We start from the raw sequence: 15,211 nt of genomic DNA on the forward strand, positions 1-15,211 counted from the left end.
CACATGAGAAATGAGGATAAGAGAACTTGAGCAGAATTTCTATCAGCTGACCAATCTAGCAAATTAACTGACTCTAACTCACTTTATAAAACTACCCACAATATGCCAGGCAGTGATGGTGCATGCCTTTAATCCCAGCACTTGGGAGGCAGAGCCAGGTGGATCTCTGTGAGTTTGAGGCCAGCCTGCTCTACAGAGCGAGATCTAGGACAGGCACCAACTACACAGAGAAACCCTGCCTCGAAACCCCCACCCCCTCAAAAAAAAACAACCCATAATAAATGACTCTAGCAAGGTGATTGAGGTTAAGAGGCAGATTCCAGCACTAAGCATATTCTACATATATGATCCTTAGGTGTATCTTTACCAGTTGGCCATGCTTGTTCCCAAACTTGTTCTTGACAGTTATGCTTGTCATTTCAACAATGAAATTTAATTTAAAAAAAAAAAGGAATAACCAAAGAAACAGAAGTATGAAATACTCTCAGTAACTCAGTAAGATGCTTTGAGCAAATTAAGCAAAACATGATTACATTTATGTAAAACTCTTGGAAGTCAAGCACCTCTAACGGCAGATGAGTAGTTGCCTGGAGACGGGATATTAATGGGGAGGAGAAGAATTCTTGGGGCTGACTATATAATCAGTCATCTCTGTGGTGATGGTTTCACAAATACAGGCATCTGTCAAAACTTAGGAAATTATTATGTACCAATTTCTCCATAGAGTAGAATAAATGTCCTATATAGAGTAGAATAAATTACCATAAACATTTAAATTTAACCAGCCAGTAGCGGCACACACCTTTAATCCCAGCACTTGGGAGACAGAGGCAGGTGGATCTCTGTGAGTTCGAGGCCAGCCTGGTCTACAGAGTGAGATCCAGGACAGGCACCAAAGCTACACAGAGAAACCCTGTCTCAGAAATAAAAAAAAAAAAAATTAAAACTGGATGTTAAAGGGGAGGTGAAGAAATGGGGTATTTTAAGATAGTATGTTAAAAGGGAGGTAAAACAGCAGAACGTCCTAAGGATGAAGCTCCTGAAGATATGTGGTATTTACAGAGAGGTAAAACAACAGAATATTCTAAGGTAGTAGTTCTTAACCTGTCACGACCCCTTGGGGTCACATATCTGATATCCTGAATGTCAGATATTTACATTATGATTTGTAACAGTGGCAAAATTGCAGTTATGAAGTAGCAATGAAATAATTTTATGGTTAGGGGGTTACAATAACATTATGAATTGTATTAAAGGGTCACAGCATTAGGAAGGTTGAGAACCACTGTTCTAAGGGGAAGTGAAACATTTCATCCTGCAGGAAGCTCCTTGAGATCAGAAGGCAAACTTAAAAGCGTCAGGAAGTTCCTGAAACTGGCCCAGATTTGTGGGGGGTCCTCTTCCTCTCTTGGCCTGTTGGCCACCAGGTCTAAAGGGCAAGAGGCAGTAATTGCAACAGCAAGCTTTGTATGTGGCCTATGAGCAAGAAGAGAGACAGCCCTCCAGGAGGCAGACTTCGGTTAACCAGTTCATATTGGTGAAATTATTAAGGCCACTCCACGTAGTTAAAAGGAGATTTATTTAATGGCGTAACTTACAAATTAAGGGATAGGTAGGTCGCGGAGTCTGGGGAGGTGTATCGCAGTCCAGCGGTGTTCTCTGGAGCTCTGCTTGGTACACCTCTCCAGTCCAGGGTCCCGCAACAGAGAGAGAGCCCGCCGATCCAGATCCCGGGTCCCCAGGCGCCTCCTTTCGCCCCGCCTTGTAGGCGTGACAGTTGCCGAAGTCTCAATGGGGGTTGGAACTTCCAGATCAAAGCTGGAATGGCTACCCACTACAAGTTCAACTTTATACCAGAATATAAGGAATATATAGGATTGGGGAGCCTGGGGACAAATCCTAATTTACATTAAGTGGCACTCTCCTATCATAAGGCTCCTAGTACGTGCAGATGGGGGATAGGAACATGAGGGATCAGGATGGCCTAGTTGGGGGAGGGATGGAGAGGGAGAGCAATGAAAGAGGTATCTTGGTAGAGGGGGCCATTATGGGGTTAGGGAGAAATCTGGTGCCAGAGAAACTCCCAGGAATCCACAAGCATGACTCCAGCTAAGACTCCTAGCAATAGTGGAGAGGGTGCCTGAACTGGCCTTCTCCTGTAATCAAATTGGTTGACTACCCTGTCATCATTAGAACTTCATCCAGTTAACTGATGGAAGCAGATGCAGAGATCCACAGCCAAGCACTGAGCTGATCTCCAGGAATCAAGCTGAAGAGAGGGAGGAGGGATTATATGAGCAAGGAGGGTCAAGATCATGATGGGAAAACCCATAGAGACAGCTGACCCGAGCTTGTAGCTGCTCATGGACTCTGGACCGACAGCCAGGGAGCCTGCATGGGACCAACCTAGACCCTCTACATGTGGGTGACAGTTGTATAGCTTGGTCTGTTTGTGGGTCCCCTAGCAGTGGGACCAGGATCTGTCCCTGGTGCATGAGCTGGCTTTTTGGAATCTATTTCCTATGGTGGGATGCCTTGCTCAGCCTTGATGCAGCAGGGAGAAGCCTGGTCCTGCCTCAACTTGATATGCTATGCTTTTTTGACTCCCATGGGAGGCCTTACCCTGAGGAATGGATGGGGGTCGGGGATGAGACAGGTGAAAAGGAGGGAGGGGAAACTGTGGTTGGTATGTAAAATGAATTTAAATTTTTAATTAAAAAAAGAAAAGGTTTCTAGCAGGAATCTATGACAGGGTTCAAGCTAAAGATAAGTCAGACATCTGGTATAGAAACAGGCATCTGGTCTGGTTTAGAGACAGTTTTCAGATAAGGTCAGTCCTCCAGGCTCAGGGACATTCTCCAGATAAGGGCAGGTAGAGGCAGGCCGTTCTGCTGCAGGGAGGGAGCCCCAGGTTGCAGAGCTATTGAGATAAGCTGCCAGGCCATGGGGAGAATGTGACCTCTACCAGTCAGCAAAAACCTTCCCACACCGATTCACTAGGCCCTTCCATCCCCAAGCATATACAAACAAGTAAGGACAGCTGAGAGACACTCAGACAAGGCAAGCTGCCTAGAAGAAACAGAAACCAGATGAGCTGTCTGAAAGGACCCAGATAAACTGAACTAGTTGGAGCAGATACTCTCCAACCTGTTGAGCTGCCTGCCTGTTGTGCCTTGTGCTCTAAGTTTCCAGATTTTGTGAGCTGTCTCACCTGTGCTGGGGTGGGCTTTTGGCTTTGCATCACTTCTGTTCCTGTAACTCCTATAAAACTCATTGGTTGGCTAAGTTGGACTTTGATGGGATCCGTATTTTGGTTGTCACTGGTTCCCTATCTGGGGTGAGTAGCTCTTTATTCGTGTTTCTCCAGGAACAGTGTCACACAACAGCTTATCTGGGAGCTTTTACTGTATCCTGATGATTAGGAACCTTGATGCAACAAGAAAGGAAGGAGGAAAGACAGGAGAAAGATGGTAAGGAAAACATGATAAACATTTCAATAAATGAAAGGGACTAGAAAAAAAGTGGGGACATATTAATGGCATCTGTCAACTCTGCCATCACCAGAAACTAACCTCCCACCCAACATATCCTGCTCATATTTTGAAAGAAGTCTACAAAACTGTAATTATTAATAATTTATGTTCTTATATATTATCCATCAAAAGCACATACTTCTACCAGTGTTTCTGCACCATCAGAGAGAGCCATAGTTGCTATAATCCTTGCACAAAGTAAAATGACCTTTCAGACATCCTGTGCAGGCTTGTGGTAACCTTATGATCTCCACTAAGCTCTCTAAAATATTCAGTCATCTCTTTTTAGAACCATAGGGTTCTGAGGCATCAAAGAAATGCTTGTCCATGGCCTTCTTCTGTTCTATTTCCCTAACAACCTGCTATATCAGAGCTTCGGAACAATTGGACTAGTTAACGTGATGAACAAGATGTGCAACACTGATTGCCACCCCATAGGTTTGCAGTTACTAACACTATCACAAATTACTCTCTAGTGGTTTGAAATGTTTCCCAAAGGCTCATGTATTTGAACACTCGATTCCCAGCTGGTGGTACTGTTGGTTGTTATGTGCTATGGGATAATGATCTTGTACATTGTAAAGGTTTGTCACTCCCATTGGTTTAATAAAACACTGATTGGCCAGTAGCCAGGCAGGAAGTGTAGACGGGGTGACCAGACTAGGAGAAGGCTGAGAAATGGAAAGGCAGAGACAGAGTCGCCAGCCAGACGCAGAGGAAGCAAGATGAGAATGTAGGACTGAGAAAAGGTACCAAGCCACATGGCTCAACATAGATAAGAATTATGGGTTAATTGAAGTGTAAGAGCTAGTTAGTAGTAAGTCTGAGCTACCAGTCAAGCATTTATAAGTAATATTAGGCCCCCAGTCAGTTATTTGGGAAGTGGCTACTGGGTATTTGGGAACAGGTAGGTGGAAGTGAAACTTTTACCTACAGTTATGGGACCTTTAGGGGATGCAGCCATGGTGAGGGAAGTATATCACTGCAAGAGGGGTAGGTTTTGAGGGTATAACCCTCATCCTACTTCCTAATCATTTTCTGCTTCCTGTCTGTGGACAAAAATGTGACTAACTTCCTGCTCCTGTCAGCATTCCTTGCCTTCCTTATCATTATAGATGCTAGGCCTCTGGAACCATAAGCAAGAAATAAACTTTCTTCCTCTAGTTCTTTTAGTCATGGCATTTTAACCACAGCAACAGAAAAGTAACTAATAACAGCCCCCAAAGCATGAGAAATGTTGGCTAAAACATGTGTAAAACAGTATTTTTTTTTTCTCATAAAGCTTGAAGAGGCTCAAATACAATGATCAAGTACAGTAACCCTCAAACTGGGACATGAGCATTTCAGAAAAGATCATGAGAAATTGGAAATGGAACATAAGATATAAGAACTGTCTAAAAAGTTAATCAAAAGGCAAAACCCTGACCAAACTGGATATTACCAATGGTATATCAAACCTGACAGCTCAACATGTATGAATCCAAAAATAGCTCAAAGATCCCAAAGTGAATAAAATGGAGTTTTTCAAGTTGACTGTTAAAATGCTCCCTTTTATCTAGTTTTCCCCAAGCAGTAACCTATCTTAACAGATGGGAAAAGACGCTAACAAATTAATCATTAAAAAAAAAAAAAAAACAGGTAAAAGACACATTATTTCAAGTAGATTTTTCCCCCTAAAATTACATATAGAATGTTTCCAAACATGCTTGCTCTATATGAATACATAACCCCAAATCCATCACATATTTCATCCCATGTACCACTGCTGGAAGGTGGGACTTACCGAGGTGAGCCTACTGGGAAGACCTATAGGATTAACACCGCATTCCATAGTAGGCTCACTTTCTTTAGTTTGGAGTTTGCCCAGCTGGTTTTCAGTCTTGCTTTGGTCCAGAATTTTCTATGTTCCCTTTTCTCTCTTTTGGAATGGTCATGTATAACCTGTGCCATTGTATGCTGGAAGTATGTGATTTGCTTCCCCCTTCCAGCCTCCCAGATTACAGTTAAGAGATTGCCATGAGTCTTGAAAGAGACCTTGGACTTTCAAAGTTTTGAGACTGTTGTAGATTATGGGGACTTTTGAAGTTGAACTGAATGCATTTTTGCATTATGATGTGGCTACAAGCCTATGGGGGCCAAGGAGTGGAATGTGGTGGTCTGAATAGGAATGGCATCCAGGGGCTCATATATTTGAATCCTTGATCATTAGGGAGTGGCACTACTGGAGAGAGATTAGGTGCGGCCTTGTTAAAGTAAATGTGTCACTGGTGTGGTGATACTGTGTTCCCCAATATATCGTGCACCGTAATAAATTTATCTGGGGTCAGAGAACAGAACAGCCACTAGACAGACATAGAGGCCAGAAAATGGTGGCACTCACACCTTTAATCCTAGCCTTCTGGAGGCAGAGATCCATATGGATCTCCGTGAGTTCAAAGCCACACTGGAAACAGCCAGGCATGGTGACACACGCCTTTAATCCCAGGAAGTGATGGCAGAAAGCAGAAAAGTATACAAAGCACGAAAACCAGGAACTAGAGCCAGTTAAGCTTTTAGCAGCAGTTCAGCTGAGATTCATTTGAATAAGGACTCAGAGACTTCCAGTCTGAGGAAACAGGATCAGCTGAGGTTTTGCTTCTCTGATCTTCCAGCATTCACCCCAATACCCAGCTCCAGGTTTGTTTTATTAATAAGACCCTTTAGGATTCATGTTACAGGGGTTGGGCTCTGGGATTTCAAAAGCTCAAGCCAGGCGCAGTATTTCTCTCTTCTTGCTGCCTGTGGATCCAGCTGTAGAACTTTTAACTTCTCCAGTACTGTATCTTCCTGCTTGTTGCCAGGCTCCCCACCATGATACCACTGGACTTCTGAAACTGTAAGCAAGCCCCAATTAAATGCTTTTCTTTATAAAAGTTGCCTTGGTCATGGTCTCTCTTCACAGCATTAGAACACTGACTAAAACAGTATCTGTGGGTGGCTGGTCTGGGGTGTATCAAAACTACACTCTTTCCATTTTTCTTTAGCACTCTCTAGACTACAGGATTCTTTATAAACAGAATAATTTTATACTACCCACATGAAACAAGGGGAAGGCTGATTTGCTATTACTTTGTTGCAAAGGAAGCTTACATGTGATACACACTTGTAAGCAGTGAAGAACTTGTAATTGTGGGGTCCTCTCTCCCTTTTCCCTCCTTTTACATTTATCTATCACAAGTGTGCATGCACCACAGCATACATGCTCTGGTCAGAGGACAACTTTCTGGAGTTGGTCTCTCCTTCCACTGTGTTGGTTCTGGGGATAAAACTCAGGTTGTTAAATTTGGTATCAGGTGCCTTTACCTGCTGAGCCATCTCACTAGTCCAGAATTTAGAGTTTTGATTAATTGCAGTAGTGACTTTGGGATGGTTTTCTGGATATTATTTTAACTCTTGAGAATATCCCTACTTACCTACTATTTTTTCTTACCAAACAACCCCATTTCTCAAAAAATTCCATCAAAAATCTAGTAACACATTAAAGCAAAGTTCAGTATTTGTTTCTAAAATTTTATTATTCTTAATACCTTTCACATACAGAAACCCTCTAACATCACACATGATTCCATAACCCAAATGCTTCAATTTATCAACATCCTCAACTATTTACACTGGCTTCCCTCAACAAAAGTGCAATCCAAACATCTTGACAAGAAATCTTCATAGACAACAACATATTTTTTAGCTGGTTTTCATGGTATCCATTCATTATATTTTCTTTCAATTGCCTGGAAAAAGAGTAAGGTCAACAAAGTGTAAAGATGAACTGGGTTAGGCAGCATCCTGTTATGGGAACCACACCCTAAACAAAAGTGCTCTCTCCTCAATCTCTTCCTCAATCTTCCAATTACCCAACAAGCGCTTCAGGGAATTCAACAGAAAAGCAAAGAGGTTAGAAAACAGGCACAGAACAGCCAGCAGAGTCAGCACTGATACTGTAAGACGACATGAAGAACTCAGGAAGGTAGTTTACCAAGGTATGGAGCTACCTGTGAAGTTTTAGCATTTAAACATAATATTCTTTCTTCATATGTTAATTTTCCCCCAAAAGGTATGAAAATTTCCTTTACTTAGAAAAATGAACCCATTTTACAAAAATTGGAAATTAAAGGATGTTGGGAAAGCTCCTTTGTAATTAGAAAACAAGCTGCTCATTCCTACACTTCATGGAATAAAATCTACCTTTAAAGGTATAAGCCCAATGTTATCAAGTGCTTCCACTGTGATCAGGTGATCAAATGAAAGCAGAGAGCTCAGATGGCCTGAAGAGAAAATGATCAGAAATTAGCTTCTCTCAAAACTGAAGCAGACAGTTTTACTTGCTCAAAGTATGGAACTCTTTAAAAATGAATGACTAAAAATGTTAAAGAAGATAAAAATCACTTTAAATTATTAGTCTATCTCAAAACTATGAGTTATTGAACACTATTCATGAGAGAAACAGAAGCTAGACCTCCTGGATGACTGATGCCCTTTAATATCCCAACTACAACAAAAAATGGTAATCGTTCTTGACTTTTTCCAATTCTAACCAATGTGTTCTGGCAAAGTTTGGTGAAAACATTAAGGTTAGCAGATTTCCAAAGTAAGATTTACCTTTAAAGTAAGTATTGTATACTCAACTGTATTTTATTCTCAGATCAGCCAAATCTTCCCTTTCAGACAAAAATGCAATCAATGCACTAAAAGGCATTAAAAGGTAAGTAAGAGTACAGGGCTCATGCTTCTCTTTTTATAGGACTACACATCTATAGTCCTTACTCTATTAACAGAACATCAAAAGCAAATCTTATCCAATTAAGTCAAACTTCTTCATTTGGGGGGCAGAAAACAAACAAAGGAGCAAGAATAGAATGTGGCTTATAGTCCCGCAGTTTTTTCTTTCTTTTTTTTAATCTAAAGAATTCACTGGTGCAATGGATAAGTTGACTTCAAAACAATAATATAATGAAGTTTTACTAGAAAACGTCAATATGTTAAAGAACAGAATTACAAGTATTTTATTTTAAAAATCAGCAACAAACACAAAGACAAATATGGTATCTGAATAAAAACTTAACAAAATTTTAAACTTGAGTATACAGCTAACTCACAATTGCAGCTCTGTGCATCAAAGACAAATCTGCAAGTATTATGTCCTATAGACCTAACATAGTTGTATTAAACGTCATCTGACCAATAATAATTATTGCTTGTCTTACGCAACTTGAGCATTTCTTACAGATGTGAAACTTTTCAGATCATCAAACACCAAACCAGAAGTAACAAACCAACTGATGAAGAGTTTTGGTTTAGCACAGGTTTTTTTTTTTTTTTTTTTTTTATGCTGTTGTTTCAAACAAAACACCAAGCACTTCTGAAGAACTTAAGACTCAATGGCAATAATGTTTAGACAATTGTGAAAAGAAAACCCCCTGGGATGATGGCATAAACCAAGTAAGTGATATAAAATATTTACATAAACCCCAAATTTACCTATTTATATAATGAATTATTTTTAGTATTCTTTTAATGTATATTTCTGTATCATACTTCAAATTATCAAATTTACTCATGAGAAGTAATTCTCTAATTCTAATTCTAGAAGAGATGTCTTCAGCACATTTAAGTCTCCAAGTTCTAGTGAACAGGGGCTGGTTTTGGAATATCTGGTGTTCTGTATGGAACTTTTTTTTTAAAACAAACTATAGGGATCATGGGACTCTTTAGGATGATCTATTTTCAGATATGCTCTTTGTATTACTGCTACCAAAATGAGACATACTTTAAACAGAATAAAACTGTTCTTCATCATTCTAACCAATTTGCCCTTCCTTCTTGAGGTCACCTCTGATTTTGGAAAGTCAGTATTAAATGGGTTAATGTGGCAATAGATAGAATGAGAAGTGTGGCCTGACTGGTTCTGCAGCCCAGCGCTTAGGCTAGAGGTTTATCTCGGAGAAGTTCTGGATACCAAGCAATTGCTTCAGCAATGCAGTCTGTAAACAATGCCCACCACAGCATGTGCAGATTTTCTGTAGGTTCTCTGACCAGCTTCTAGAGACACAACACAATTCAAATAACCAAGTTCTGCCTTCCTGCCTTCTTGATTCAATGTGCCTCATTTCTAATGTCACTTCACAAGACCTGTTATATGCAGCTCATTTAAAACTGCAACAGCAACAATTTCCAAGGGTCATACAATTTGGATATTTCCAGTATGAAAACTGTTAAATTATACAAATAGTCAAAGAAAGAGCACTTAGTTCTACTCTCAAATCACTTGTCAGTGGGAGTAAACTGCACCTCAACCGGAACTGAAGAGCAGATTCAGGTAGCCTATCACAATGCTGGCTCTCCAGGGTCAGACTTACATTCACTTGTCACTTAATCTTCCCAAGGCCCAAGCATCCAACAGTGGGTCTCAAGAGAGCTAACGTATTAGTAAAAGCTTCTTCCCAACTCCCACCACACCTTTAGTTTCACCACAGAATCCCACACCTAAATGGCACCCATCCTTCCTATCACCTTAGAACTGCATCAGAGATTCTGTGTGAGACTAAAACCCTATCAAAATCTGCACCATTTCCCATTTGGGCTCCAGTCTTAACCACACGACATTTGGGAATCAAGACAGGGCAAGGGGCAGCCCTCATTTTAGTGGCACAAATATACAAAGTAAACTCTGCTTTAAATTAGAAAAGAAATTAATGTCACAGAATGCTCCCCTATAAAAGATATGTAGTAAAGTAATAATATCAATAAAATAGCTATTCCTAAAGCAAAGCTTTCATCAATAAGCTTCAAGAACTTTGAAGGAGGAGAATGGCTTCACAAAATGGTAGTCCAGGTTCCCACAGTGTGGACACTGCTGGACATTGCTGTACTCAGAGAAGTACTGCATTCCGATCCGTACGTCGATCACAGGCTTGCCACAATGCTTGCAGTTCAGACGAGCCTGGGGAAACAGACATCATGAGCCACAGTCCTACTGACTTTACCATACTAGTCAAAAGCCGTCAAATCTAAGTGTTGATTGAAAGAAACTGAAGTGAAAGAAATTCAGTGAGGTCTCTCCATTATTAACAGAATCAGGGGATGCACATCTAAGATAAACATTCTGACATTCATCATCATCCTTCTAAAGATTACAATCTCCCAGGCTCGCTCTTAATATGAGGTGCCTATCAATGACAGAATTCTAAATTATACTACCTGAACATCTCCTAACAGTTACCTAACAGCAATCACCTATTCCCTGGATTTTAAGCAAATGGCTGAAACTAGCTCTCTGCACCCAAACCTACATGAAATACTTTCCTGAAGAGTCTAGGTTTATTTCAAAAGCTCACATACACTTTCATTTGACTCCACATAACACTGTTTTCTTTAAATTTCTCTAAAATATCCAATCAAAATTGGCAATCTAGGCAGGAGTGCTATGTGTATCTTGAGACTTCTAGAACTCACTAGCATATGACATCTTCACCTGTGCCTAGGCCTCTAACACCATGATCCTGGAGCCCTTCAGCAATAGATCTGGGAGTGAAGTGGATAGGCAGAAATTACAGATCAAACAGTCTTAATTTAGATCCTTCCTAAAAATGTGCTAACAAATTTGTCCTCAAAGCATTCCTGTGAGGGAGTCTAATCTGCATTTCAGATGATGAAAAGGGGCACACAGTGATAAATCCCATGCCCAAGAAAACAGAAAGCAGAACAGCTGGGATTTAAACTAAATGCACTCCAGAGTGCACATTTCAGCAACATACGGACTATCTTTCTACAACCTAAAATGAACTCCTTTTTAACTACTTCGTCCCTCTGAGTCTTGAATAGAAAGTTCTCTTTAACCTTTTATTCCTTTCTGATAACCAATTACTGCTTATTTTTGCCTCAGACTTACCTGGAATCCTTAGTAGTGTCTACTACTATATTCTCACAGTGAATATATTCAATTGATTAATAATAGTAATCAAACAAGTTTTCCATTTCAGTTGGGGGCCAGAAAATATAGTCTTGGCATATATCAGTTTAAAAAATAAATATGCAGTTGTATACTAAAGGTCCGGTGGGAAGGATGCCATTGTGTATTTCTCTTTGAAGATAGGGAAATCCCATGGCCTTTCAACATGTAGTAGAAAAAAAGACCAAAATAGGAATCACAGGTTTTAGTCACAGCTGTGACACAATTTGTGTAGACTTGGGCAAAGCATTCAAAAATTTGAGTCACCCATTACAAGCAACAACTCAGAAGGCGAGTGAGCGCTGCAAGGTCCTATGCCACACTCAGGTGCCGAGAGTTTTAACAGGCCTTTGTTCACTTCCTTAATTCCTTAATTCAAAGGCTAGCCTTCCTGCTACATCTCGTATGTGCAGAGAAGAAAGGTGCCACTTCCTTTGGTGTCTCTTATCTCAGCAGTAGACACAAGGCACAGCAATAACCATAAAACGTGACAGTGATTAACTAAAAGATTATGGTAACTCATTGTCAAAGCTAACCTTGAATCTGGAAAGGTAGTCAATATACCACAAGAGCAGAAAACTAGTCAGCCTTATCCAAAACCAAAAGTCAGAAAAAGATGACTGTCTACCTCTCTCATGAGCAGATTTCTCTTCTGGAAAATTTCTAAATGGAACTCCCCCCCCACACACACACACAAAACAACCACACAGCTGAACCACTGTCTGTCACTGTCTCTGGCGGCCTGTGATCTCCACAGAAACTGGTCATCCACTGAACAAACTGGCCAGAGAAGGAGGAAAGGTCTCTGCTACACAGGAATGCCTGCCAGGGAATTCTGTAACACGTTCTTCCTCAAGCATGTGGAACACTGAATTCAGGGTTCCTGGGGTTTGGGTCTTCCTCGTGTCTTATTTAATGGGGTTTTATGTCAACACCTCCCTCCCGTCCTTTTGACAGCTACGCTCCAGGTGCTCCTAAGAGCCAGAGAAGAATGCTGCTTTCCTAGCACTTTAAGAATTACAAATCTTTCTGGTCAACCTCACGCGACTTAAGAGTGAGAGGCTGGGGTTTTGCCAATTCTCACAGAAAGTAAGCAAGAGGAAAATTTTGTCTGTTCTAGAAAGTAAAACTTTCCTTCTCAGTTTAAATTATAACCTTTTGCTACAAATTAGTTACACAAAATGAGAAAACTACAAGCAAACAAAAAGAAAACTGAAGAAGCCCTACACAGAACCTGACCACCAGGCCACTGACCAGCGGCAGGGCTCAGCAGAGCACTTGCCACACTTAGTTACAAGTGGAAAGAAGGTGTGCTGCTGTTTTGCAACCTTTTTCTGACATAAAAATGGAAAATACCCCAAGCCGATTATTGTATATATTCCTCTGACTATACAGTGTTCTACCTCAAGGCAACAACTCAGGCATCTGAGTTCTTCTTCACCCTCAGAAGCACCTTCTCCGAGCGCTCACGACTCCTTCCAAGTAACCACAAGGCAGCCTTTAACTCTAATGCCACCCACTGCACTCCAGCTTCAGTTGATACCAACCTGACAGCAGGGAGAGGCAGCCAGGATGTCGTAGGTGTACATGGTGCCCAGCTGGTGCCAGCTGCCATCCCAGCGGGACTTGCACTTGATGCAGACGATCTTGTGAACCCCTTCCAGGCAGTCCACACACACTGCATACAGATGCATGAGTCTCCCTGCACACAGAAAGCACAAGGCTCAGGTGGCGGCCAAGGTGGAAAGCACCTTCATCTCCAGTTGCAATCAAAATTCCCTCATCAACAACAAAAAGCAAACATTTTATCATTTGAATAAAAAGAAAAGGCAAGGCAGATGGTTTCTATCATACATCCTTAAACTGCCCTAGTAAGATAACAGTGAATGGTTGCTATCAATATGACAAATTCCAATTTATTTAAAATAGACACTTGCTTTAATTTACTTTTCTAAAATGTGCTGCCCGGCTTATACTGTGTGTCCATCCAGATCCAAATAATAAAGCCACATGCTTAGAACCAGTCTGTAATCACCAGGATTCTCCAGAGTCTACATGTGGCATACAGCGAACCAACATGAACCAACAACACTGGTCTGCTGAGTTGTAACCCACAAACAATTTCATCCAAAAATGTCTGACTTCGTACTGACAGCCCAGAATTTTACCACAGCCACAATTACTGTGTTAACTGTCCTCATTCCCAAAACCGCTATCACCACAGCTAATTTAGGAACTAGAATTATATATTACTCGTGATGCATTAGAAGTCCAAAATATTATTTACTGGGCTTTTAAAAGTCACAACTTCATTCCTACACTGCGTATCAAGGACTTAATGTTTATAAAGGAAAGAGGTCATCCAATTATATGAAAGGGTAAAGGTTTAAATAATTAGTCAGCATGTCCAGGATCTTCCTTGGGCAGTATGTAACAGCAGCACTGCTGAGCACAGGGAGCACTCTAGAACACTGCCGAGAACAGGGAACATCACCTCAGAACACTGCACAGTGGCTTCTTATTCAGAATGTGCTGCTCACTGCCAAAAGTCAGACTAAGGGTTTTTGTCATTTACTTGGAAGGACCAGCTCTTTGTTTTCTACTGCAAAGGCACCTAATGGTCCTTAGAGGGAACCTTTTCATTACATTTGCTTACATGGACCTTTCTCCTTCAGAGCAGGAGACATACCCCATTCATCCTTGTCAACTCGGTATCCAGCACAAGGTAAGCAATGTGAAAGTTCTGTGTGCTGAGTGAATGGATGGCACATGGTGACAGTCAATGACACGATAAGCTGGGGGGTGTCTAGGCCCAAACCAGGAAGGGTGAGAAGGGCTTCTTGTAATACCACCCACCTCTCTCCTAAAACAGTGAAAACAAGCTCTCACATGCCATACCCACTGAGTGCCTGGGACCATATCCACAAGTCAATTCAATTATCTATGAGCCACTGGAACATTTTATTTCCAGTCTCCTCCTTGGTCCAACTTGGAATGCTCAATGACACATCAATGCTGCTGGTGAAAGTTAACACCAAACACAGAAGGTGCTTTTAACAATGGCTGTGATGATGAAGACAAGGAACATTCACTGTGCACTTACCAAGGGTCTGCCCTGTGCTGTGAGTGCTCTATCAATTACTTCATTTAACTATCACAGCAATGCTACAAAGGACTCGTGATTGTTACTCCCATTTCAAACAGGAGGGACAGACAGCAGCTTAAAGAGCCTGGGTAGCTTGTGAAAGCTTACAAAGAAAATAAGGAGCCAAGACCAAGCCCAATTCATGGCTATGTTGACTCTTACCCTATAGGCAAGCAAACTCTTGGGAGGCCTGAGTCCAACCTTAGTTTCTGGATTTGTTTTCCATTACTGTTCCACCATGTCCTATACAGAGAATTTCTGAGCCACAGGAAAGATTCTGTAACCAGAGGCCTAATGGGACAATCACATATGATAGACAGTAGTAAAGAGGTCTAAAAAGTCCCTCTTAACTAGACCAATCTTACTTATGAAGACCAAACAAAACCATTTTCTTGATCAGAGAGCAGGGGCTTGAAGCAGAGCTGGGGAGGGCCAGAAGGAGTAAGGGGCAGAGCAAGGGAATCCAATGAACACAGTAAACATCTCAGCAACATATAATCAACTGTGAACTGAGGAATCCCATGGCCTAGAATGTGGTCATTTCGTTGG

The 15,211-nt window shown here is 41.2% G+C and overlaps 1 protein-coding gene across 2 annotated transcripts in view; it reads right to left on the minus strand.

Annotated features, from left to right (window-relative positions):
* Positions 1-7,068: 7,068 nt before the first annotated feature.
* Positions 7,069-15,211, minus strand: part of Heca (hdc homolog, cell cycle regulator) — a 45,243-nt gene continuing 37,100 nt past the window's right edge. For both annotated transcript variants that reach the window (XM_052751102.1, XM_052751103.1), the window contains exons 3-4: positions 13,065-13,219; positions 7,069-10,509 (exon numbers count right to left, since the gene is read on the minus strand). In XM_052751102.1, the coding sequence (XP_052607062.1) occupies positions 10,345-10,509; positions 13,065-13,219 (320 nt within the window). In that variant the 3' untranslated portion in view covers positions 7,069-10,344. The remainder of the gene's footprint in view (positions 10,510-13,064; positions 13,220-15,211) is intronic.

Source organism: Peromyscus californicus, unplaced genomic scaffold (genome assembly GCF_007827085.1).
Source record: "Peromyscus californicus insignis strain IS unplaced genomic scaffold, ASM782708v3 Scaffold_22__1_contigs__length_63687245, whole genome shotgun sequence".
NCBI lineage: Eukaryota > Metazoa > Chordata > Mammalia > Rodentia > Cricetidae > Peromyscus > Peromyscus californicus.